Source organism: Microcebus murinus, chromosome 18 (assembly GCF_040939455.1).
Source record: "Microcebus murinus isolate Inina chromosome 18, M.murinus_Inina_mat1.0, whole genome shotgun sequence".
Classification (NCBI taxonomy): domain Eukaryota; kingdom Metazoa; phylum Chordata; class Mammalia; order Primates; family Cheirogaleidae; genus Microcebus; species Microcebus murinus.
Window position 1 is genome coordinate 16,120,120 of NC_134121.1, and position 27,383 is coordinate 16,147,502.

General features: G+C 48.3%; 2 protein-coding genes across 3 annotated transcripts in view; both read right to left on the reverse strand.

Moving 5' to 3' along the window:
* Positions 1 to 16,825, reverse strand: part of ITGAE (integrin subunit alpha E) — a 60,189-nt gene extending 43,364 nt beyond the window's left edge. Inside the window, exons 1-2 of the mRNA XM_020280838.2 lie at positions 16,729 to 16,825; positions 4,031 to 4,151 (exon numbers count right to left, since the gene is read on the reverse strand). Coding sequence (XP_020136427.2) covers positions 4,031 to 4,151; positions 16,729 to 16,762 — 155 coding nt within the window. The 5' untranslated portion in view covers positions 16,763 to 16,825. The remainder of the gene's footprint in view (positions 1 to 4,030; positions 4,152 to 16,728) is intronic.
* Positions 16,826 to 18,498: 1,673 nt separating this feature from the next.
* NCBP3 (nuclear cap binding subunit 3) overlaps positions 18,499 to 27,383 on the reverse strand; it is a 43,587-nt gene continuing 34,702 nt past the window's right edge. Inside the window, exons 14-15 of one of the 2 annotated variants that reach the window (XR_012913031.1) lie at positions 26,862 to 27,023; positions 18,499 to 19,154 (exon numbers count right to left, since the gene is read on the reverse strand). Coding sequence is in view for 1 of the 2 variants with exons in the window: in XM_075994220.1 (XP_075850335.1) it covers positions 26,915 to 27,023 (109 nt within the window). In the remaining variant the exon portion in view is untranslated. Of the gene's footprint in view, positions 27,024 to 27,383 lie in introns of both variants that reach the window. The other variant, XM_075994220.1, reaches the window with a different exon arrangement.

Here is a 27,383-nt window from a genome sequence, read left to right on the forward strand (position 1 = left end):
TAGGCTTCTGAGGGAGGGGACGTTCGAGTCTGTGGGGCCTGCAGCTGGGGCGGGAGCCCCCACTGGGGTGTGGGGAGCGGGGACTGGGAAGGCGACGACACAGACAATTCAGACGGAAGCCTGCTCACGCGCGGCAAGCAGTTTGGAAAGCGGAAGGCGCGTGCCCAAGAGAAAGAAGTGCGCTCCTCCGTCTGAGGAGCGCGCACAGCGGGCCATTCATCCCAGCCCGAGGAGAGGCCCAGGCGCCTGTCACCAGCAGTAGTCGCAGCGGAGATCTTGAGCGTTACTGCCTCAGGGATGGCGTTCACAGACCTGCTGTTGCGTGAGAGGAGCCGGGCACAACGGAGCACGCGCCGTGCCTCACAGAGACCTGTCAGGACGGAGCAGGGACTTAGGGCGGCTTCCGTGAGCCTGCTGCCGGCCCCTCCATCCGGATGCTGCTCGCACAGGGGCTCGCTGTGTGGACAGTCACCGAGCCGCATGCTTATGACTGGGCATTTTTCTGTGTGGAGTATGTTCACAAAATTTTACCAAAACAAAACACAACAAACATTGATTTTTAATTCATCTTGCTGTAGCCAAAAGCTCCCTGAAAACTTCGCCGCCCCGCTTCAAACCCTTTTGGCTCATCCAAAGTCTCGGCGCCCAGTGACAAGCACCACCTGCCTCCCAAAGTTTGTTTTTCATCACGCTCAGCTTAAGCCACGGGACACTTTCTGGATTCCCTGACCCTACCCAGGCTGGCCTCCCGGCTTTCGACCAGGCTGTTCTCTCTGCTGGGACTTCCCTTTCCCACCCTTTCTCACGCTAACTCCCACTCGGCCCCCAGTCCTAGAGTGATGCTGAAGAGCACACCTGCCTCCATGTCCCCCCCAGCACCCTGGACGTCCCCTATCAGAGCTGTCACCGCTCTTGTCATTGTCTGACTTGTGTGTTTCCCTCACAAGCCCAGGAGCTCCACGAGGGCAGTGACCACATCTCCTTCCCCCTCTTATTCCCCAAACATTGCCCAGCATGGAGTAGATGCTGCGTAAACACTTGCTGAATGAATGAATGAATGAATCGGCCCTCCCCATACCACTTAAATCTAGTGGTGACCAGACCTTTCACTGCACAGATGAGGAAATGAGGCTGGGCGTGGTGGCTCATGCCTGTAATCCTGGCACTCCGGGAGGCTGAGGAAGGAGGATCACTGGAGCTCAGGAGTTTGAGACCAGCATGAGCAAGAGTGAGACCCCGTCTCTTCTAAAAATAGTAAAAATTAGATGGGTGTGGTGGTGCACACCTGTAGTCCCAGCTACTTGGGAGGCTGAGGCAGGAGGATCGCTTAAGCCCAGAAGTTTGAGGTTGCTATGAGCTACAATGAGCACTCTAGCCCAGGCGACAGAGTGAGACTGTCTCAAAAAAAAAAAAATACCATCAGCAAAAACAAACAAAACAAAACAGATAAAGAACCCAAGGTCCACAAAGGGGTCTCTGATGATGTAGGGAAAACCAAACTCAGTTTCTCCTATACTCTCACAGCACACCATACTTCTGTGGCCCCAGGGATGAGGGGGCTTTCCCTGCACACCAAGCACGAAGTCCTTCAGCTGCCAACACCAGCTGGGCGTCCTCTAGTTCAACGCAATTCTGACACTGTCTACCTGGAAGTAGCCTCAGACCCCACTGGCTAAGGGCTCAGTCCCCCACTTCTGATGCCAATGGCAAGCCCAGGTAGTTTTACCTGTGCTTCCTACTGAGCAGCTGTATACCAGGGTTCCCACGACCCCCTTCTTGGGTTTGATTAATTTGCTAGAGTGACTCCCAGAACCCAGGGAAATACTCACCTATGCTTACTGGTTTATTATTAAGAATATTACAAAGGAAGAGATGCATAAGGCAAAGTATGGGGGAGGAATCTTCCATGCTCTCTCCGTGTGCACCACCCTTCAGAAACTTCCATGTGTTCTCCTAAGCGAAGCTCTCCAAACTCTGTCCTTTTGAGTTTTTATGGAGGCTTCATTACATAGGCACGAGTGATTAAATCATCAGCTATTAGTGATCAACTTAACCTTCAGTGCCTCTCCCCTCCCCATCTCGACCTTCTAATCCCTCTAATCCTGCCTGTGTCTTCCCAGTGACCAGGCCTCATCCTAAAGCTACCTAGGGACTACCAGCCACCAGTCAACTCATCAGCATACAAAAAGACATTTATTGCTTTAGAGATGCCAAGGGTTTTAGGAATTATATACCAGGAAATAGGACCAAATATATATTTCAATACCAAATATATATTTATTTGTGATATTGTGAAATATAGACTTGGTCTTAAAATACCAAATGTATATTTCACAGTATCACAGGGTCCAAGCCTGCTTGGCTGGAGGGATCATGGCCCAAGTCTCAGGGCCTATGAGGCAGCCTCAGAAGCTACCACTGCCCACCCATCCTCCACCAAGCAGGGCTTCTGCTCTGCTCAGCGGGAGCCCTGAGCACCCCACCTGGCTCTGCCCCCAAACCTGTGTGGCCTCTAGGCTCACTCACGTGTGCTGGGTGTGAAGGAAGCCGTTGACCACGCAGAGACCAGAAGCAAAGCAGTGGGGGGGTGGGGGTGGGGACACAAACACCCTGCGGCTGGGCTCAGTGGCAGAGCAAGCACAGAAAAATCCCTGTGACCACCAGCAAACACAAGGGGCAGGGAGAGGAATGACTGCTTTAGATTACAATAGGTGAGAGAGACAACAATATGCATGAACTTTGACCAGATCCTGGCTTTAAAACAATGCGGCTCTAAAAGTCATTTTGGCATCAACAAGAGAAACTGAAATGAGCCTCAGATGAGCCTTCACTTCAGAGCTTCTCCTATAACTAAAGACAGGCTCCTACATCAGTGCGCCACTATGATCGCCACCCGATAGAATATGTATTTCACCCGTTTGTGTCATCTGCCTCCCCTGGCCAACACGGCAGCTCCCTGAGCCCAGGGACTTCTGCCTGTAGCCTGCTCACAGCTGCATCTGCAGGGCCTGGCACAGGGCAGGTGTTCCATAAATATTTGTTGAGCGAATGATCATCGTATACATAATTCGACAACTTGCCTTTTTCATCTCACAGTATGTTACGAGATTGATCCAGGTTAAAAACCATCGCTAGTGTTTAGTAGATGGTATGAAACCATCTACTAGTTTCATTCATATGACCTGCGTTTAGCATCGCATCAAATGATTCATGCCTTATTTTCCCCATTTTCCTAATGATGCATGTCTTCAGACTTTGACTGTTCTAAGCAATGCGACAATAAACATTTTTACACGCATCTGAGGATTGTTCTAGAGTTGGTATCTGGGAGTGGAATTGCTGAGTCAAAGGCCACACGCATCCCCAACTTTACCAGATATGGCAACATCGCTCTCGAAGGGGGTGATGTCGCCTTACACCCCCACACAGTCCCCTTTCACCACATCCTTACCAGCACTGTGTGGTCAGAGTCTACATCTTCTGCCTGTCTAATGGGTGGGTTCGGATGGTAATTGTAAAATGTAAGGTAATGTTTATTGAGCATTAACTTGGCCAGAAACTGTGCTTTGCTGTGCATTATCTCAGTCTTTGCAACAAGCCTGCGGCAAATACAGAGTGAAGCTGTCATTGGACCACGACCACCGGAGCAGCCCGGCTCTCAACCACTTCTCTCTGGTGCCTCGGAGTTTCGATTTTCTTCTTTGTTATTTTTGTGTCCACGTTTTCTATATCGAGCATATGTTACTTTTGTAAGAGGCAAAACTTTATTTAAAGTAATTTGTAAGTCTCCCCTCCCCCCAGGCAGTGGAGCGGGGACAGCCCCAGTGAGGGGAGGGGCCCAGGGCTCCGTGGACTCCACACAGTGGCCTGCTGCTCACTCACAGCCCCTCCTGCATGCCCTTCTGAGGGAGGAAGGAGCTTCCCCCAGACTGTGGGGTGGGGTGGCGTGCTGAGGCCTTCTCCAGGGCCACCTCAGGCTCCCAGAAGCCCCCTCGGTCCTCAGGCCCCCTGCCAGCAGGGCCCCACTCACCAGGTCCGGTTGGTGCTGGGGTCTTGGTGCAGAAGGGAGCTGAGCACAAAAGGTGTCCCTCCCTCGGGCGTGACCCAGGTTCGGGACTCGTCCACGTTGAAGGCCACCACGGGGGCCAGGCCTGTGGGGAAAAGAGGAACATTTGATGAAAGAGGCCTTTTACTGCCATTATTCCATCAAATGGCTGTGGTGTCGTCAACCCTGTTCTGTAGCTGAGAAAAGTGAAATTCTGCAAGGATCGGATAGGACTGGACACGAGTGTACCTGATCCAGAGCCTCTCGTCCTCCTGCTACACCAAGCTGTGCCGGCACCTGAGCCCCTCCTCCGGGAGGCTTTCCCGGGCTCCCCCACCTCCTCACACCTCCTACAGTCACTTTCTGTCCCTCTCACATAGCCCATGCTCATCACTGTGTCTCATACCAAAGTTGGAGCAGACCATGAGCCCCAGGGAGGGCTGGCACACATCCCATCTATGTACTCCTGCAAGTGACCGGAAAGAAAACACATGTCCCCAAAAATACACGTCTCGAGTTGACTGATCAGGAGCCAGGGAAAAAAATACCTGCACAGAATGTTTTAAGGTAGCTTTATTCATAACAGCTAAAAACTGGAAATAGCCCAAATGCCCATCAGCGGGAGAATGGATAAACTACCTGCGGTGTAGTCACAACAGAATACTTACTACTCAGGGGGGAAGAAACGAGCAACTGACACACACAGCAATAGGGTGAGTCTCAAAAATCATTATGCTTGTAAAATGGGAGTAATACCTACCTCACAGGGTTGTTGTGGGGATTAATTAGAGATAATGTCTGTAAAGCATTTAAGGTTCTTGAAGAAGGCGCTATATAAATACAAAATATCTATTAAAATTGGTTTATTTTTGCTAAAAAAAAAACAAGAAAATCATTATGCTGGCCGGGCGCGGTGGTTCACACCTGTAATCCTACCACTCTGGAAGGCAGAGGTGGGCGGATCATTTGAGCTCAGACGTTCGAGACCAGGCTGAGCAAAAGTGAGACCCCGTCTCTACTAAAAATAGAAAGAAATTATCTGGACAACTAAAAATAGATATAGAAAAAATTAGCCAGGCATGGTGGTTCGTGCCTGTAGTCCCAGCTACTTGGGAGGCTGAGGCAGGAGGATCACTGAGCCCAGGAGTTTGAGGTTGCTGTGAGCTAAGCTGACACCACGGCACTCTAGCCTGGGCAACAGAGTGAGACTCTGTCTCCAAAAAAAAAAAAAAAATCATTATGCTGACCGAAAGAAGCCTTCCAACAAGGGTACATACTGTGTAATTCCATTTAGATGATGTTCCAGAACTAGCAAAACGAATCTATTATTGCTGGGGGGGGGGGGATGGGAATTAACCAGAAAGGGACTAGAAGGAACTTTCTGGGGTGATGGAAATATCCTATGTCTTGACAGGAGTTTGGATTACAAGGGCATGTGCATTTGTCAAAACACACTGAATGGTCCACTTAGAATTTGTGCATTTCAGCCAGGCATGGTGGATCGTGCCTGTGATCCTAACACTCTGGGAGGCCGAGACTGGAGGATCCCTTGAGGTCAGGAGTTCAACACCAGCCTGAGCAAGAGCAAGATCCCATCTCTACAAAAAATAGAAAAATTAGCCAGGCATGGTGGTATGTGCCTGTAGTCCCAGATACTCAGGAGGCTGAGGCAGGAGGATCGCTTGAGACCAGGTGTTTGAGGTTGCAGTGAGCTAGGCTGATGCCACAGCACCATTCTTGGGGTGACAGAGGAGACTGTCTCAGGGAAAAAAAAAAAAAAAAGAATTTGTGCATTTCACTGTATGTAAATGTCACCTTAGAAAAAAAGAACCATAAACAAATTTTAAACTCTAGTTGATATATGTACGCTGAAATGTTTAGGGTTGAAATATACTGATGCCTGCAAATTAGTTTGATATGGATCAAAATATAAAATGGTTTGATGGATGGATAGTTGTGATAAAGCAAATATTAAAAAATGGTGACAATTGTAAAATCTAAGAGTGGGATGTGGTTGTCCACTGTACAATTTTTCAACCTTTCTGTATATTTGGAATTCTCCATTAAAAATGGGGAAGAGTGATATTGACAGATTGCCCCCCAAAGAGGCTGTGCCAATTCACAGCCAGGCCAAGAGGGCTGAAGATTCTATGACTCTGCAATCCGTAGAGTACACTAGCTATTTCCCTGTATTTTGAAGTGCTTTCAGGTTTGGTCTTTATTTTGTCTTCAAGATATTTTTCTGTGCTATAACTTTATTTTTAAAGGTTGAGGAGTAATCACTCTGTGATTCTCCCCATGGGCATGGAAAATAAACCTTTCTCTTATTAAAATGAAACAAAACAAAAAAAAAGGTTGAGTGCAAGATAGCCAGGAGCCCCCCAAAAGTTGAAAAGACAATGAAGCAACAATGTAGAAAGAAAAATCTACCTTCTCAAAAACAACCCCCTCACACTCATCCTCCACCCCCACTGTCAAGTCTTGTCTTCCTCCTGAGGAAAATAAACTTCATTACAATAAATTGCATATGTAAACTGTATTTTCATATTCAAATTACTGTTTTTATTTATATAAACTTGTTTTATGGGTCAACTAATACATTTTCCTATCAGTAAAAAATTGTTTGGGTACCTTCAGTTGGATGGAATGCATCACAATATTTCTACTGAAATGGATGAAAATATTTTTTCCAATTAATGGCTTTTCACTTAGTGGTAGAGATTTTCAGGAACAAATCAGAATCATTATGTGAAGGACAAGTTTATAGACTATACTAACTTTTGTATAAGGAAGAGGAGGAAGTAGCCACACACAAACATGTTTTTCATCCACTAGGAAGATATAACAATTTAAAATCTGTATGTATCCAATAACATCACTTTGAAATATATAAAGCAAAAATTGATTGAATTAGAAGGAAAAATATAAAACGCCACAGGTAAAGTAGAAGACTTTAACACTTGAACACACCCTTTATGTTAGCTATAAAAATCAGTAAGGAAATAGAAGATCTGAACAACACATTTAACAAGCTTGGCCTGATTGACAAACAAAACTCTCCCCATCAATGGTAAAATAAACATTTTTTTCTAGTACACATGAAACATTTACCAAAATGGATCATATGCTGGGTCAGAAAGCAAACCTCAGGCCGGGCGCTGTGGCTCACGCCTGTAATCCTAGCTCTTGGGAGGCCGAGGCGGGCGGATTGCTCAAGGTCAGGAGTTCAAAACCAGCCTGAGCAAGAGCGAGACCCCGTCTCTACTATAAATAGAAAGAAATCAATTGGCCAACTGATATATATATAAAAAAAAATTAGCCGGGCATGGTGGCACATGCCTGTAGTCCCAGCTACCAGGGAGGCTGAGGCAGAAGGATCGCTTGAGCCCAGGAGTTTGAGGTTGCTGTGAGCTAGGCTGACGCCATGGCACTCACTCTAGCCTGGGCAACAAAGTGAGACTCTGTCTCAAAAAAAAAAAAAAACAAAAAAAAAGAAAGCAAACCTCAGTAAATATCAATGGCTTGAAATGATTCAGAATATGTCCTCTGACTATAGTGGAATTAAAATCAATATCAAAAAACCCCCAAAATTTCAAAAAGTAAACTATAGGAAACACCAAGGACAAATTAAAGATTTAGAAAAGAAAAAGCAAAAAAAAAAAAAAAAAAAAAAAAACCCAAAAAGAAAACTACAAAAATCCAACCTTCTTGGAAATCAGGAATGCAATTCTAAATAAACCAAAAAAAAAAAAAAAAAACTAGAAATGGAAGGGAATTTCCTTAATCTGATAAAGAATACACACACACACACACACACACACACACACACACATGCACACACAAAATCTTCAGGAAACTTCACTCTATTTTTTTTTAAGAGACAAGCTCCCCAACTTGAACTCCTGGACATAAGAAATCATCCCACCTCAACCTCCCAGATAGCTGGAATTACATGTACCACACCACCATGCTTGGAAAACATTATTATTTTTACCTCTTATTTTATCTTTTGGTTTTTTGTTCTATTACCAACCAGGAATAAGCACTGTTTTTATTTTGTTTTGTTTTTTAGAGACAGGTCTATGTTGCCCAGGCTAAAGTGCAACCAGCCTGAGTAAGAGCGAGAAGCCACCTCTACAAAAAATAGAAAAAATTAGCTGGGTGTGGCAGTGCATGCCCATAGTCCCAGCTATTCTGAAGGCTGAGGCAGGAAGATCACTTGAGCCCAAGAGTTTAAGGTTGCTGTGAGCTATGACGACACCACAGCACTCAAGTGATCTTCCTGCCTCAGCCTCCCTTTTTTTTTTTTTAACCTCTTTTGGAACAGACATCATTCTTTTTTTTTTTTTTTTTGAGACAGAGTCTCACTTTGTTGCCCAGGCTAGAGTGAGCGCCGTGGCGTCAGCCTAGCTCACAGCAACCTCAAACTCCTGGGCTCAAGCGATCCTCCTGCCTCAGCCTCCCAAGTAGCTGGGACTACAGGCATGCGCCACCATGCCCGGCTAATTTTTTATATATAGATCACTTGGCCAATTAATTTCTTTCTATTTATAGTAGAGACGGGGTCTCGCTCTTGCTCAGGCTGGTTTTGAACTCCTGACCTTGAGCAATCCGCCCGCCTCGGCCTCCCAAGAGCTAGGATTACAGGCGTGAGCCACAGCGCCCGGCCCATCATTCTTAATAGTAAGTTATTGACACTGTTCACAGGGGCAATGCCACTACTGACCAGCACAGACCTGTTTGTTCCATTTCTGACTTGGGCCGGTCCATCCCTCCCTTAGGCAGCCAGATCGACATAGCACATTACAGCCCACAATGCCTGGGCTCAAACGATCCTCCTGCCTCACCCTCCAAGTAGCGGGGACTACAGGCAAGTGCCACCACACCCAGCAAACCTCATTTTAAAAAAAGTATTATTTGTTTATTTTTGTAGTAATGGGGTCTCACTATGTTGCCCAGGCTAGTCTTTTTTTGTTTGTTTGTTTTCTTTTGAGACAGAGTCTCATTCTGTCGCCCTGGCTAGAGTACAAGAATGTTCATAACCTCACTATTCATAATCACTCCAAACTGGAACAACCCAAATATCCATCACAATAGAAAGGATACATCCTGAAATAGTCACATGATGGATGACTCTACAGCAATGGAAATACTCTACAAAGTAGATGGACTTCACGAATATAATGAGAGTGCAAGACAAAACACAACATACTGTACAGTTCCATTTACACAAAGTTTAAAATGATCAAAATCCTGGAACCCATTCTACTAAATGAAGTATCCCAAGAATGGAAAAATAAGTGCCACATGTACTCACCAGCAAATTGGCATTAACTAATCAACACCTAAGTGAACATATAGAAATAACATTTATTGGGCGTCTGGCAGATGGGAGGGGGGAGGAGAGGATGGGTATATACACACATAATGAGTGTGATGTGCACCATCTGGGGGATGGACACGCTTGAAGCTCTGACTCCGGGGGGAAGGGAGGGAAAGGCAACACAGGTAACCCAAACATTTGTACCCCCATAATATGCTGAAATTTAAAAAAAGACATCTGCACTCAGATGTTTATAGCAGCACAATTCACAATTGCAAAGATGTGGAAGCAACTCAAGTGTCCATCAACACATGAGTGGATTAATAAAATGTGGCATATGCAGACCCTGCATTTCTAACAAACTCCTACATGGTGCCCACATGGCAGGTCATCAGACCACATTCTATATTCCAAGCCTTTAACTACTTCAGCAAAGAAAACGAAAAGGAGTGAGATAAATGCAGGAAGTGTGATAAAATCCTCATAAACTGTTTAGTGTAAGCTTACCAAAAAAGGGAAACCTGACTTCCATGAAGCCATCAGTGCTAACTTCCAGGTTTTAGGAAATTTAGGGGAATAGCAGGACAAGTCATACCAAGAGGAAGCAAACACATAAATCCTGCATGTAGATATTCTACAAGACGAGTGACCAAGCTCTGCAATAGATCAAAGGCATGGAACCAAAAAATAGGGGGTGGGGGACGCACTCTAGACTAAAAGAGCCGTAGCAACCCACTGTGATGTGCAGGCCTTGTGTGCATCCTGCTTTGAACAAACCAGCTATTTAAAAGACATTTGAAGGCCAGCTGTGGTTGTTCATGTCTGTAATCCTAGCACTCTGGGAGGCCGAGGCGGGAGGATCGCTCAAGGTCAGGTGTTCAAAACCAGCCTAAGCAAGAGCGAGACCCCGTCTCTACTAAAAATAGAAAGAAATTAATTGGCCAACTAAAAATACATAGAAAAAAATTAGCCGGGCATGGTGGCACATGCCTGTAGTCCCAGCTACTCGGGAGGCTGAGGCAGAAGGATTGCTTGAGCCCAGGATTTTGAGGTTGCTAGGAGCTAGGCTGATGCCACGGCACTCTAGCCTGGGTAACAGAGTGAGATTCTGTCTCCAAAAAAAACCCAATAAAAGACATTTGAGGCAGTTAGGGAGATTTGTATATGGACTGGGCATTAGATGATACCAAGGAGTTACCATTAATCTTGTTAGGGGATAAGAACGTCGTGGCTACATAAGAAAACTTCCACGTTCTTCAGATACGCATACCGAAGCATTTAGGGGTAAAATAACACGGTGTTTGAGATTTGCTCTAAAAATTATGCTCCTAAAGCATTAATGTGTAAATGAATCATTTGAGGATCTTGTTGAAATGCACATTTGGATTCATTGGGTCAGGGAGTGAGGCTGAGATTCTATTCTAACAAACTCCTAAATTATGCCGTTGGTCCTCAGACCACGTTTGGAGTAGCCAGGCTTTAAAATACGTTAACCAAGAAAACAAAGAAAAGGGAGAGAGAAGTAAATTCAGGAAGTGTGGCAAAGTCCCGCAAACTGTGTCATCGGGGTGAGGGACATTATTGGGTTTATCATAGTTATCTTGTCTACCTTCGCACACGCTTTTAATTTTGTCATTCAGAACCAGCCTCCCAGAGGCACGGAAGGAAGGGGATGGTGGGAGGGCTCTGAGCCCAGCGTCTGTGTCTCTCTTCTCTCACTTCCCAGGGCCTCCACCTGGGTCTGGCACAAAGTGGGGGGTGCACCTTAATCCTTTGTCTTTATACCCCTGCCTTGCACAGAATGAGTGATTTGTGGTGACTCATAAAAACACACAACACAATAAGATAAAAACTCACTTTGGGGCAGCCAAAACAGGACAGAAGGAAAACGGTGGCTAGAAAAAGGCAGGGCACAATCAAACCAGGAAGGAGGTCAACAGCCAACTGGGGGACCAGCTGGTGCTAGCACTTTCTAGGATGGGCCCCTCCCGCCTCCGGACCCAGCGCCCGCACACAGGAGACGCTTCATGAATCATTTGATGAATAGATGCAGAAATGAATCGACTGAGCTTTCGTGAAGCCAGTATAAAGATGGAAATGGCCAGTCAATGTCATTCTGTGTCCACAGAATTGAAAACAAAACAAAACAAAACCTTTCCATGAAGCACGACTAGTCCCGTTCTGTAAACAGTGCTCTCTCAGTGAGAACACGGGCTGAACAGGCATCACACCCCAAGTCTCCCAGAGCTATTGTTTGTGTCCCCCCTGCCATTGCCCCAAAGGAGAACACAGGAAGCATAGCCAGACCGTATGTTCTGCCTCACTGGGCGGTCACGGAGCCCTCTGAGCCCCTGCTGACAACACCAGAGCCTTCCCCACTCCCCAAGCGCACGTCTGCACACAATCTTACCCAAGCCTGATGTGCTCCACCCTCGGGCTGTTTCCTGGCTCCTCATCCTCATCCTCACCATTCACCTCCTGGGAAAGGCCTGTCTGGCCTCCAGACCCTGCCTGGGCACTCTGTCCCCAAAGCCTTGGCTGCAGCGTTCATCACCACCTGGAACTGCCTTGCTCATCTCCCTGTTCACCTGTCGCCTGCGAGTGTCTCCCCCACCCCTGAACCAGTGAGTCCCATGAGGCAAAGAAGGTGCATCTGCCTTGATCACCACATGTCTCAGGGCCTGGGATGGTGGCTTCACTTGGCAAGTGCCAGGGGAGTGACCCCTGCAGCCGATGCATGGACCTCTAGGATTCCAGAACGAGGACTCAGGCTCCGTGGCACATGTCATGCTGAGCCTTATGTTTCCGGGTCAGCCAGGCTGGGGCAAACAGAAGCCAGCACTCGTGCTAGGAAAGGACTAAAGTGAGAAACACCAGCTTGATACAAGGGGCCTTCTTTCCCATTTCTACCGTCAGTATAACTGGTGGACACCACTTGAGAGCCCAGAGAAAAGTCCAGGCTCCTGTCCTGGCATCCATGGCACGTGCCCACCCAGCCCAAAGAATCCTCTGCCAGGCACTCCCCGAGCTCCTCTACACCACCCGCCTGGACACCCTCTGCACACTCCTGCCACCGAGCCTTTGCACAGACCGCTCCTTCCGCCCAGCACACCCTCCTTAGCGCCCTCTGCCTGCACAGCCCAGCGTTCGCGGCCCTGCTCGGACAGCCAGGAGCCAGGAGCCAATCCAGACTGCTGCTAAGAGGAACCCACTGGTCCCCGAACCCCTCAGCATCCCGTGGTGTCTCTGTCTGGCTCTTACTAAATCCTGTCTGGGTCAGAGTGATCTGTGATTAAGTCTGTCTTCCCCAAACTGTGATCTGATTTGAGTCATCTGTGACACCCTCGACCGCAAAGCCCAGCTCAGCACAGGGCCGGGTCCAGAAGAGGAGCTGGGGAAGGTCAGGGGGGCCAGACACCCCTGTTCCTCCCCCACCCCACGTCCATTTTCACTTTGTTCAACTGAGGGGTCTTGGCGCTCTCGCAGCCCTGACAGGGTGGGAAGGGGGAGGAGACAAGCTCAGGGCCAGACACAGCGCCCTCCCGGAGCACCTGCTGTCCTCTAGGCACCGCCCTGGGTGCTGAGGCCCAGAGAGGTCGAGTGATCTGCCCATGGCCCACCAGCAAATTGAGTATTTGTGTCTGGGAACCAGGTCTGCCTGATTCCAAAGCCTTAACATGTGCATGGGGTGGGTGTCACTGTGCTCACTGAGCTGTCCCTGAGAGCCAGCTGGGGCCTCGGGACTGCGGGCGAGGCTCACCTTGCTCCACCAGACTCTCTCCAGGCCCCTTGACATTTGCCTTTGCTGGGGCTGCCCCCAGACCAGGTGACACTTTCCTGCCCCACTCCCCACCAGGACTCTCAGAAAACAACAGTCTTGAATTCAAGTCCTCACGTTGCCTGTGAGTCACTGCAGGGCCCTGGGCCTGTCACCTGGCTTCCGCGTCCCCCTCTGTGACATGGGTCGTGCAGATCAAACGGGGCAGTGCCCGGCGGTGTGTGACACCAGGGAGGCTGAGCACGCGGCTGCCGCTGTTGGAGAGTTATAACCACAAGCCCCTCGCGTGCTGTCAGACATGAGGGCCCAGCTACACCGGAGTCTGTCACCACACCGCCCACAGGGCCGCCTCCCCAGGCTGTCCCCGGCCACATGGGCCCGCTGAGTCAGACGAAGGTCCCCTCCATCCTGTCAGCCACCTCCTCCCCTCGAGCACCCGTCTCCCCGCCGCACTGGGCATTTTACATTCGCATTTTCACAGCCCAGTGAGTCGTCACTATTCCCAGTTTGGGAAACTGAGGCCCAGGGGGCGTGGCTTGCCCAAATTTATACAAGGAGCTGGCTGTAGAAGTTGGGCCAGACTCAGGGTCCCGACGCCCAGCCCAGAACACGAGGAAGGGCCTTGTGGGAGGATCACGCCCCAGAACTGTCTGCAGAGCACGTGTCCCGGAGCAGCCCCCAGGCCACTCGTCCTGGGCCCACAGCCTTGGTCTTCTACAGGGATCCTGGTCGTCTCCACCCAAACCTCAGTCGCCTGCGCCCACCCCTCCACCCCCAGCCTTCAGTCTCCCTAATCATGAGAACAGGCACCAAGCCGAGTGTCTCCTCCACCCTGTGCTCACCCTCCCAGCCCCCGGGGAATGGACCATGGCAGCAGCCTCCTCGCTGGCCTCTCTGCCTCCTCTTTCTCCCGGACTGCACCTTCCACGCAACATACACGCCTGTCACCGCCTTGCTCAAGACCTTCTGTGGCTGCCCGCTGCCCTCACTGTGAAGTCCAGTCCTCTCAGGCCTGGATCCCACGTGTGCCCCCGCACATGGCATACACACCCCTACCCGCCACCCTCCCTGAGAAGGTCAGAGATGCGGGGTTCCCGCGTGGCCCGCACTGCACCCACCTGGCTCCCCACAAACTCTGTGCTTTGCTGACATTTTGCTTTTGCTTGGGTGGCCGCCCTGCCCGGAATGCCCCTTCCTCACACTGAGATACCCGCAGGCATCCTGGCGGGACCCTCTGGCTGGGGCTGGCGGGCTACTGTGTTTGCAGCCTTCTCTTCAGGCAGGGCCCCTGGACAGGGACCCTCACACCTCAAGTCTTTGTCCATGCTGTTTGCCCTCCTCCCCCTAGTCTGCACTCACTAAGGACCTGCCCATCCCACAGGGCCCAGCACAGACACCACGGCCCTGTGCCCCAAGGACTAAGGTTTTCTGTCACACACACAGGTCCAGGGTTGCACCAAGGCAGAGCCGGGGCTGACGCCCTGCCACTACCCCAGCAGGGTCACAAGCCGTCAGCACAGCAGGGCCTGGGCTTCTGCCTCCTTCTTCTTCAGCCCTGGAAGGTTCCATAGGCTGATAGTACAGTTCCCTTCTTCGTACAACGAGGGGTGTAGACTCAACCTCTGAGACCCAGGATGGGGAACTGAGTTGATCGAGTTGGGGTGAAGACTGACCTGGGGACAGTGTGATGGGGCTGGGGGCCAGCTGTGGGCAGCTCCAGGGTTTCAGTGTGTCTGCGTATCTGCACCTGACTCTTCTGAAATCTCCCTTAGAGGAACAACACTATCTCATCTACTCCCAGGAATAACGAGTGGTGGGCATCACGTGGGTGGCCTGGGAATGGTGGAAGGTCAGGGTCAGGCCAGGAATGGTCCTGGACTCTCCCCACCCTGGAGAGGCCCAGCCAGGCACCGGATTCGGAGCCTGGGCCTGCGGTCACAGTCTGAAGGGTGCTTCACCAGCAACTCCTTGCCACTTTCTCAGACCCCTCCCATCCCTCAAGTCAGCGTCAGTCTCACTTCCTCCAGGAAGCTCTCCAGGACTGGCGGACTGGCCCAGCCCCAAGTCTCAGGACCTTACAGCATGGAGCAGAACTGTCACCGCTTCATTTCTCCCAACCAGACTGCAGCTGCTCTCGCCCCCTTCCCATAGCTTAGCCGAGCTGCGAGCTAAGGGGTCTCCTTGCAAGTCTGCTCCAACTTGGTCCCTGCTGCCGTCAGCTTGGGAAGGGCCTGGGCCTCAGAAGGGGTTTGAGCAATGTCATCTGCTAGAAAAGGCACCGAAGTGATGATGGGTGGGCGTCCCAGAGGTTGCAGAAGACAGAGGTGAGCACGATCCTAAGTGATGCCAGGGTTAGCGTCCCAGGCCATGGAACCCTGTCTCTACTGGCACTTGGCTTGCAACCCCGGACAGTCACTGCCCCTCTCTGGGCCTAAGTCAACCCTCCTGTATTGAGGGAGGAGGTGAGAACAGAGTCTAGTCCAAGCATTTTCTCCAGGTATGCCTGGGGATGGGGAATGAAAGCCATGCGGGACTCTCAGCACCCCGTATGTAACTGAAAATAAAGTCTAAATTGTAAAATATGGAAAAGGGAGTTCAATAAAGTTTTGATCTTCCCATGATGACTATTTTTGAAATATCAAGTAGTAAAATCTGTACATAAATACATGCTTTGCTGGTGCCCTGTGTGATCTGGCCTGGTCCTCGGGTGGCCCCATGCCGGACACTCATCCGACTCCCCTCCCAGCATGCACTCAGCTCCCCTGGACACTGTTTGGGCTCACTGGCTGGCGCCAGCCCCTCTCAGGGAGAACTCAGGCGACCAGGAGCCTTTACACTATGCATGTCTGATGGCCATCTACTTCTGCCAAGCTTCTGACCAGGAGCTGGAGAGCCCCGGAAAGCCCACCCAAATCACTAGGCAGGACCACCCCTGCCTCAGGCTTGATTTGAGCAGCCTGAGGGGCTCACCTGACCGTGCTCAGCGTCAGAGCTTCCACGGGAGGTCTGAAGGCCAGGATGGGACCCCCAGGCAGCAGAAGTGCCTCTCCACCTCCACCCACATGCCAGTTTCCACATCAGCCCCAACAACAGGAACAGGAAGCAGGCGCCCCCCAACACACTCGCTCCCACAGTCTCCTGTCGGCACTCTCGTTCTCACAGGGTCCTCGCCCTCGTAGGCCGGACCCCGGCTCTGTAACAGAAGGGAGCTCTGCTGGGCACACTGGGGCACCCTGAGAACAAACTTGGCACAGACCTGAGGACCTGGCCCAGGTGGGGAGGGGAGAGGGTGCCTTGGGGAGAGGGCCTGGGTTGGGGAGGGGAGATTGGCTGGAGGAGGAGCAGGGGGCAGAGCCCTGGAGGATCGAAGCCACAGGCTGTCAGCACTACCAACTGGGAGCCTCCAAAGCCCCTCCCCAGAAGCCTGGAGATCCCACCCACAGAGCAAGAGCGCTTCCCTGGGGAAGCTCCCACTTTCTCTGACGTCTGGCCCAGAAAGCAACCCCTCAGACAGACAGACAGACATCCAGCTGGAGCTGAGGGCACAGCAGCCCCTCAAGGCAGGGGGTGAGGCTGACTTACTGGCCACGCAGAGCAGAGTGTGGAAGAGCCACATCCTAGCTGGAGCAGAGGCAGCCCTGTGTGAGCCGAGGCAGGAGCTGCAGAGGTGGGAGGCCAGGAGGCGGGGCCAGAGGCAGACGCTCAAGCAGGACCTACAGGCAGGCAGGCTCTTTCAAGTAGGCAGACACTCCTTGCACACAGCCAGGCGTGTGGCTTCCCTAGCAGTTGTGGAGTCGTGGGCTGCGTCCTAGGGGCTTAGAGACAACCATCGGCCTGCTCCATCACCCATGCTGTGACCCACACTTTTGTGGACTGGTGAGCCGAGGTTTGGCCCGGGGCCATACTTCAGGGTGTCTGTCCTCAGCAGATGTTGGAGGTGCAGGTGCAACATGAATCCAGCCTGTGGTTAGGTGTCATCCAGTCCCCTGTCCTGCCCAAGAACCTACCACCCAGCTCCCAGCCCAGGGTCCTTGGTGGCAGCTTCTTCAGCAGAGACAGGGGTCCCCTCCCACAGGTAGTGCACCCACAGACAGAAACTGGGCTCCTGTACTGGCCTGTGCACTCATGGGCCTAGGGCATGAAGGGCCGAGTGGGAAGACTCAATGCACTCAACAAAACCCCTGCCTCAATTCAGCTTGGGCTGGACTCTCTTTAAAAACACGTGGACAGTCACACCTGTAATCCTAGCATTCTGGGAGGCTGAGGCGGGTGGATGGTTCAAGGTCAGGAGTTCGAAACCAGCCTGAGCAAGAGTGAGACCTCATCTCTACCAAAAAATAGAAAGAAATTAATTGGCCAACTAAAAATATATAGAAAAAATTAGCCAGGCATGGTGGTGCATGCCTGTAGTCCCAGCTACTTGGGAGGCTGAGGCAGCAGGATTGCTTGAGCCCAGGAGTTTGAGGTTGCTGTGAGCCAGGCTGACGTCATGGCACTCTAGCCTGGGCAACAGAGACTCTGTCTCAAAAAAAACAAAAACAGGTAGACAGCACCCTGATGCTGAAACTGATTTAACACGGCTCTGAGTCGCCTAAATAAGAGTAAAATTCCATGTCTTTCAGCATCCCTCTAATCCATCCCAGTATTCCAAGGTATAAGGCACTGACAGTTTGCAGTCATATTTAAGTGCTGACTTTACGATCTGTCAATTTTTTTTTTTTTTTTGAGACAGAGTCTCACTCTGTTGCCCAGGCTAGAATGAGTACCGTGGTGTCAGTCTAGCTCATAGCAACCTCAAACTCCTAGGCTCAAGCGATCCTCCTGCCTCAGCCTCCCACGTAGCTGGGACTACAGGCATGCGCCACCATGCCCGGCTAATTTTTTCTATATATATATTAGTTGGCCAATTAATTTTTTTCTATTTATGGTAGAGACCGGGTCTCGATCTTGCTCAGGCTGGTTTCGAACTCCTGACCTCGAGCAATCCGCCCACCTCGGCCTCCCAGAGTGCTAGGATTACAGGTGTGAGCCACCTCGCCTGGCCACGATCTGTCAAATTTGCACTGTGTGACCAAGTCTTTGTCGCAGAAAGAAGTCTCTCCTACACCCCTGCTTCCCAGATTGTTGGAAGAACAGAGCGGTGCTGTCCAACAGAACTCTCCGCAGTGACAGAACTTTCCAGATCTGCATCATCCATTACAGTAGCCATTAGTCACATGGGGCTAATTTTAATTAACTCAAAAAGGCAGGGTATCGCATGTCTCTGAAGTGAATGTCTGTGGCCCCAGGGAGAATACTTTGACGTGTTAATGTGTTAACTAACGTAAAGTGGGCAATGATGATGACGACAACTAGATGAAAATCAATTTTATTTTGTTTCTCACATTGAAAGCTTGCTTGACCAAAGTTCTGATGACACTTCAAACATCTTTACATTGTCTGCTTTGGTCTGACAAAGTATCTGTGACTAGAGCTTACTCAGTTACGTGCACAGAGATTACAATTCACCATTTCTCACCCTGTACACCACCTAGCAGAGAAGTTAAACAGTTGAGAAGAGCAAAGTTCCAGGTCTGAAGATTTTCCTGCCAGATCACAATAAAAACCATCCTTGGTCTGCTTAACCTTGTCATAGGCTCACAGGCTGGCCCAGCGCCCCGCCTGTCTTCCCCCACTCTAGAAGCCGATGACTCTCCACGCCCCCACTCATTCCGAGTTCAAGGGCACTTGAGAGAGCCATGCCGGGGTTGGGGTAGGGGGAGCACTGGCCCGCAGTGGAAGAGAACAAGTAGCCCAAAGTCACACAGCAGGTCCTTGTCAATACAGGGCTAGAGCCTAGGACTGCAGCTCACTCGAGATTTCCGAGAAGCATGACTTCAAATGTGGAGTGTGAACTTCAGGGCACCTCAGGAGGCCAGGCAGGGTCGATGACTGGATGCTGGACAGGAAACAGGGCTGTTTTCTGCATCTTCGTAGACTTCTAGAATGCGGACTCATCCTGCATCCACCTAAGATGTATTTATCCAAGCTGGTCAGTGTCTCTAGTCATGAGCACATACAGGGGCCCTTTTAGCCCACCTGACGGTAAATGCTTTCCCCACAAACCCAAGCTTAAGGTCCCAAGGTCAGGGGCCAGGCTGTGTTGTGTAATGCTGCCCCCTCACAGCACCTAGTATGAGGCTGAGTGTGCAGTACATTTAACCAAGAGAACCGTGAAAGTGGTTTCCTAATTCATTGTACTTTAAACAAATGTTCAGAGACCAACTTGAGGGACATTCTACAACATAAACTGGACTGCACTTTTAAAAAACATTAATGTCATAAAAGATAAGGAAAGGCTGAGGAACTGCTCCAGATTAAAAGTAACTAACTGCAGACATAACTAAAGCCAGTGCCTGATCCTGGACTGGACCCCGGACCAGAACATCATTATTTGTCAAAAATCATTATTTGGACAGTTGGCAAAATTGAAACTTGAAGTACAAATTAGCAACTCTTTCCTGAATCTGAGAACTATACTATCGAAGATTATGAGAGGATGTCTTTGTTCTTAGGAAATGCGCACTAAAACAGTTTAGGGGTAGAGGGGCATGATGAATGCAAATATCTCTCAGATAGTTCATGGTTCAGAGAGGAGGGGAAGAAAAAGAGAAGGTAGAGAGGAGAGAAAGAATGAATGATAAAACATGACATAATATTCTTTGTTCTACCCTTGCAACTCCTGTTGAATTTGAAATCATTTCAAAATAAAAGCTTCAAAAACCATTCAGGGATACAGACATGCTCAGCACAAGGTGCAAGGGCTGCCTGTTCTGTCCTACAAGTGAGTCAAAAGCACTGAAGTGTGTACTTGTCATTGGGTGGGGCCTGTCGCACAGCCTGCCGACAGCCTCCAGATGTGGAAAACGGTTCTAATCGCCTACTGCCTTCTGAGTCCTAGAAGTTGGGAAGGATGAATTTGGAAGAGTGAGGACGCCGCTGAGACGAGCCAGGACTGCAGGGGTGCGGGGGAAGACCGAGAGCAGTGTCATCACTCCCACTGACTGAGCGCTTGGCACAAGCACCACGCTCAGTGCCACCTCATCAGACCCTGTCAGCCACCCTACACGCTCACCCTGATTTCACAGATGAAGATGCTGGCTCCCAAAGAGGCCACACAGCTAGTAAGTGGCAGACCTGGGACTCAAACAGGTCTGTCTCCTCCAGAACCATGAGTATGAACCACTATAAACTCTCCTGCCTTCAGATCCATGGGTTTGTGAGCTTTTAAAAAACGAAGACCTCATTCCACAAAGAAAGACTGGGATCCTTGCACTGCTGGGGGCTGTGGACTGACTTGTACCCTCCTCCGAATTCATATGTTGAAGTCCTACCCCTGTGTGGCTGTCCTTGGAGATATGATTTTTAGGAGGTAATTAAGGTTAAATGAGGTCTTAAGGGTGGGGTGCTAATTCAAAAGGACTGGTGGCTCTATAAGGTACACGTGCAGGCACCAAGGAAAGGCCCCCTGAACAAGCCAGGAAGAGGGCCCTCACCGTGCTGGCAACCTGATCTTAGACTTCCAGCCCCCAGATCTGAGAGAAAATAAATCTCTGTTGTTTAAACCACCCATTCTACAATATTTTGTTACGGCAGCCCAAGAAGACTAATATACTGGCCTACCTCCTCAAAAATCTCCCAAATAAAGGACTGAAGTATGTGTGTGGGCCCGTACGTACAGGGGATGGAAGGACTGGGAGAGGATCCTCTTGTCCTGTCATAATTCAGGGGCTGAGAGGGGGAAGGTCCAAGGGCTTAGCCTCTTGCCTGCCCCTACCTCTTTCCTGTCTGACTTACATCCTAATGCTCCTTGGAAAGTACAGCAAGGGTCCTTGAACACACATTATTAGCACTGGAAGGAAACCTGGAGATCATCCCAGTGGAGCCCCTCCTTTGACAGGGAAACCGAGGCCCAGAGCGATGAAGGGACTTGCTCAGTCTTTTGCAGTTGAATATGTGAGGTAGAACGAGCCGCTAGGGCCCCACCCCAGCTCTAGCCACCACCCTTTTTGACTTTCCCCAAAACACATCCTACCTGAGCTAAAAATGCCGCCTGCCTCTTACAGGCCCTTTGAGGAACCCTTGCCCATGAGGGACACATCACAGGACTAAATACCACCACCGCAACTCTCAGAAGGGACAGGAAGGCCATGAATCCTCTCCTGCCAATGGTGTGGGTCTCTCGTCCTCACTGACCTACACTGGTCACTGGTGAGGGTGACAAACAGTCTGAGGTGACAAGAAGTCTCAACCACTTAAGAATCTAATCGTCCAGAGACGGCCTCTGGCATTGCTCAGATGAGAATCCTGAGGCAGGGCACTGACTTTGGGTATATACTCTAGAGTTTAATTTATAGTGCAGCAAAATTCCATTTCAATGCCTCACAGCTACTTAAAATAGGCTTTTGGAGGCAGCGTTTTCCTAATTGAGGAACATCAAAGTTCTGTGAAATGTTCACAGAGTTTCATTAAAAAAAAAAAAGCTACAGTATCTTTTCTTCTAAGATTTATTTTATAAACATTAAGTTCTAGATGTTTATTGTTGGTCATATTATCAAATAACAATCTGCTCTGAAGCGAGGATGCTATCCTCAATATCCTCAAAAGCATTCTCCTTTTAGTTCTTAAAAGAAAAAAATGGTTTAACTTCTAATTTACTTGTTATACATGGTTTAAAGCAAATACTATACCTATGTATCAAACTTACTTGTGCAGCTAACTTATTAATCTGTGAAGCCATGATTTGCTGTTGACTTAAATCCATGTTAGCACTTTGCCATAACCTTTACAACGCCTCCAGTGAGAAGTCTGAGGAATTGCTGCTTTAGGCAAAAGAGCTGCTGCCAGGAATGAGTTCTGTTTCGTTTTACACGCTTTGAACTGCCGTCACTTTCCTCACCAATAGGACAGAGGCTAGAAACTGGCTCAACGGTCCTTCTTCGGGGCCTCTCACCCACCTGCCAAGCTTCCTTTCCTTCTGTCCCGGGGCGAATGGATGCTTTTCTAAGAAATATTCTGGACGACTGCATGATTCTAGCACACTCTTTATAGAGCTCGGTAAGCTTCACTCCAAATATGGCCAGATCATCAAAATGTGAAGTTTACTAAGGTCTGTTTAATGAGATTTTTTTTTTCTTATACAAGCATAGTATACGCCCTCTGAACAGTCTTCCCCTTCCTGAATCTGGCTGTCTCTTCTAGAATTAGACTAGCCTGCAGATAATAATGCCAGAGCTTGGCTGGGTTAACACAATTCATTCATTCAGCAAACGCTTTTGAAACACTACTTACTCTGGGCTGGGCTGGTGAGAGGATACAGAGATAACAACATGAAGACACCTGCTCATTAAGAGCTCACAGGCTAGAAATAAAAATAAAACACGAAAACAAAGCGTTGTATGCACATGGCAGAAAAACAAGGTGTAGCCTGTAAGGGCCCCAGGGCCTCTGAGGATGGAGGTGTTCCCCTGGGAGATTTACAATTCATTACATGTTTATGGAGGACATGTGAGTGTCAGGCATGGTAGTAGGCACTAGGGAAACTCCGATGAACAAGCCAGACATGGTCCCTGCTCTCGTGGAGCTTACAGTCTAGTAAAACAGACAGACTAGGAACAGGAAATTACAGTCCAGTGTATAGGTGTGCTGGGTTGAGGGGTACAGTGATTTGGCATTATACACACAATTCACTTAAACATAACAGTATTTGTCTGGAAAAGTTTCAAAAAAAAAAAAAAAGAAAAAAGAAAGAAAAGGACAAGAAAAAGAAGACAACTGTAAGTCGTTTGGGCCATTTCACTTGTCCCTCCTTCACTCAATGGGCACAGACAGGCGGGAGGGCCTGGTGAGCTTGTGCCATTGCTGCTTCCGTGGCTTGACCCTGTCCCCAAGCTCCTCAAATGAGCTTCTTGCATAAGGGTGATTCTAACATCCAAAAATAAGTAATTTTTGCACAACATGGTCCTAGCTACAGGCCAACTACTTCACTTGGTGTTCAACCAAAGAAACAGTGATCTGTTCCTACATAAGCAAGAACTGACTGCACAGGACCTCACAAAGCTGGTCTTCAACATGGCACCTTCCTTGGATTTCCAAGAGGAATTTTAATTACACTCAATTTTTATCTTAATCCTGGAATGAGCCAAGATTCCCCCCAGGCAATGCCATGGAATACATAGAAGGAGACCATAGCCTGGCTCTGGAAGGTGGGGGTTGCTTCCTTAAGACCTTGAGGCTGAGGCAGGAGGGAAGGACTGGGAGAAGTATGTTGCTGGGGGTAGAAACAGCACTGCGCGAAGTCTGGGAGGATGGTGAGATCAAGACTGATCCAGGGAACTAGTGAGCGGAGGGCAGGGAAGAATGGGAAGAAGAAGCCAGAGACTAGATATTGACCAGCCTTATAAGCTCTCAAAGGAGTTAGAATTTATTCCAAGGGCAATGGCTAAGCTCTGGAAAGGTTTCAAGCAGAGGATCAGATTTACATTTAAGAAAGTTCATCCTGAAGAACACAAAAAGATGCCCATCGTCATACCTCTAACCCTTGCTAAGGAGAGGCAAAGATATAAAATGTAACCAAAATGTTTGAACTTTCATATTTTCTTGAAATTAAAAAAAAGTAAAACAAACAACATGTATCTTCCTATAGCACCTCCAAATTAGAGTCTTTTCATTTCAATAAATTTATTGCTACCTTAAAAAAAAAATGCCCATCGTCATTACAATTAGAGAAATGCAAATCAAAACCACAATGAGATACCACTTCACACTGGAAAACACTAAGTATTGGTGAAGATGTGGAAAAACTAGAATCCTCATAATACATTGCTGGCGGGAATGGAAAATGATACAATCCCTTGGAAAACCAGTTGTAAGTTCCTCAAAAGGTTAAACATAGTTAACATATGACCCAGCAATTCCACTCTTCAGTATAAACCCATGAGTAACGAAAATACATGTACACGTAAAACCTTACAAATCAACGTTGACAGCAACATTATTCATAATAGCCAATGTGGAAACAACACAAATGTCTATCAACTAATGAACAGATAACTAAAATGTGGTATATCCATATAATGGACTATTATTTGGCAATTAATAATTTTTAACTTCATTAAAAAATGAAGTACTGATATATAACTACAAGATGGATGAGGCTCAAAAATATTTTAAGTGAAAAGAAGCCAATCAAAAATAGACACATAGTGCATGATTTCATTTACATGAAATGTCCCAAACAGGCAAATCCATAGAAACAGAAAGTAGACTGGTAGTTGCCAGGGGTTGGCAGGGGCTTTTTGGTGAAGAAACTGTTCTAAAGTTGATTATGGTAATGGCTGCACAACTCTGTAAACATACCAAAAGCCACTGAAGTGTACACTTTAAATGGGTGAACTGTATGCTGTTAATATGTAAATTACACTGCTGCTAACAACAAACAAAAGTTTATCTCTGCTGCAGCGTACAAAATGGAGAGGGAGTGACAGGACGGACACCAGCGAAGAGGCTGCGGTACAGATGGAGTGGGACAGGACAGCGGTCGAACTGAAGGGAGGGATTCTTAGGATCGGACTGGGGGCTGGACGAGGGGAGCTTACATCTTGTGGTGGGCTCCACAAGTTCTCCTGGGTACTTGGTAGCTCTCCAAAGGGGGAGGGGGGAAACAGAAATGAGGTATCTGCACTTATTATCAAGCAGCAAAAATGTATTTAAAATCTCCTATATATAAAGACTAAGAGGAATACAAAAAAGCGTGTGGCCCTGCGGCCCACACATATGGGGAGTGTCCAGGATAAAAGTATGCCAAGTGCCTGCCAGGGGACTGTCCTGACTGTCCATCTTCACTCCTGAACTCCAAAGAAAAGGCCTGGCCATTTGGGGCAAACTCAAGATGTTGCAAGATTTGAGTGCCTAAGTGTGGGCAGGAGAGTGAGTGAGAGAAGCTAATAAGGCCTTTGTGGGTCTTTTCTCTGTGTCTGTGAGAACTGCACTGGATCAAAGACCAGTTTTAACTGTACACCACCCCCTTCCAGAATGTCTTCCCTGTGTGATTGTGGAAAGGCCATGGAACAAATGGGCCTCATTATTGGTAAGGGTCATGACTGGCAGACAAAAAGGTTAAGTCTGCAAAGGTGCACATTCTAAGCCCTGCAGAGACCATGTCGGTTGGGACCCTGACCACAGGACATCTTTGTCCCATTAGCAGAACCAGACTGTAATGGGATGGGGATAAGCCCCTGTCCACGACCACATACAGCCCTCAGCCATCTCCTTGACACTTCCTCCACTTGCAACAGAAACCAGTGCTGGCCAGCCTACTGCAGTCACAGCTTTGGGAAGAGTAAAAACACCACTTATATGCACCAAAAAGGCCAGAAGTACCAGCCCATTCATTTGCTAAATGTGGAAAGTGAGGCCCAGGTCCAAGGAGCAGAGCCAGGGATTAGCATCCAGGTCTCTGACTCTCAGGCCCTTGCACTTGTCACTCTATCAATTCCCCAAGGCTGGACCCCTCCTAAGAACCTGGCTCTCAGCTGTGTGCTTCACAGGGCAAGAAAAGCTGAGTGAGAAACCTCAGAAACCTTGGGTCTCAACTGGCAGAGAAACCAGAACTACCTCTTTATTAAAGAACTGAAACATATCATGATTATATGCTCTAATCTTTCTAAAGGGAGAGAGAAAATGCAGGTTAACCAACGAAATATGGTACAACACAGTTTTTGTTGCAGCCCTCAAGTCTCACAGCCCTTTACTTTATCAACAGTGTTCTGCATTCATTTGTACCACAGTGTAATCAACTATCAAGGTGATCATTAGCTCAGCCACAAGTAATGATTTCAAGGATTCAGGGTTGCACTGAGTGTAGAACACTCCAGGCAGGTGAAGAACTGTGACATCAAAAAAGGGACAAAGGCTTATTACTATCTCCACCTCCCGAGTTCTAGTGGACTGAAGTGGAACACTACTTTTTAAGCCTGCAGAGGAATACAAAATTAAATACTTCAAAATAAAAATCAGACTGGAAGACAAAATAACTACCTTCTTTTTGTGGTAAAATAATCTGAAACAAGTTTAAAAATAAACAAACTAAAATTTTTGTAACCAATATCTTATTTGCCAGTTTTGACAAAGTTTTCAGGTGCCACAACTTGGAGACAGAAAAAATAAATATCAATGTATCACTTCTAATGTTATAATAAACAACAGGGCCCCATCTCAGATGGATGGACTCTTTTTCCTACAGTGGGCCGAAAAGCAAGTTGAACTCTATGTACAACAAACAGACTATACAATTAGGAGCATTTAAAAATAATGAGACTCCTCTCTTTGCCTTCTTCCAAAGTATATAATATATATTTAACAGCACAAAAGAAGACACCACTTGAGCTTCCCCTGTAGCCAACAGGAAGAATTTCCACATATAAAAATTAAAACTTTTAAATCATTAATATTTTTAAACATAATACAGACTTAAAAATTGTTCAACATTAACCCACAACCCCACCCCTAGCACAAAAATCAACCCCAAATCCAGAAGTCATAGTTTTTTGTTTCTAAAACTCCCACAGCACTGAACTTGATCTTCACATCAAGCTGATAGCTAGTAAGAGGCCCCTAACATTAGGAATCACCGAGGGAAGAACGGAAGCACGATCAATGCTGCGTCTCTTATCTACCTGGGCGGCACTGGTGCACCTCTGAGGTCAGGTCCGTGAGATTCGCCCCCACACTAGGGTCCCGGAAGGGTGAGCTGGCAGCTTCCCTCATCTTCCCCCTCGAAGGCTGTCCAATAAGCACCTGGGAATTGACTTTTCTTGGGAAAAGGGTGCTGGTAACAGCTGTCAGGGCCAAGGCAATAGTGAGAAGTTCAGTTCTCTGCTCTTTGGATGAACTGTGTAAAACATTTCTTTTAAAAGACACAATGTTAAAAATATTAAGAAAACGTCTACAAAATCTGGAGGGTTGCCTTTTTCTCAAAGGGTAAAGCCTGTGGGGTTGTGGGAAAAGAATCAAGGGCCCAGAACTATAACTCTGCAGCAAAAGATAGAGAGATGCCCTTCAAAGCTCGTCACATTCTCAAGATGTCTTGCTGAAGCAGCAAGAGCTGAGGGTGACTGTAGGAGTAGGAGCAAGAGGGTGCCAACTCCTGAAGGGGGAGGTTCCTACTGTGCGCCCCACCCTGTGCAAGAATGTCAGGC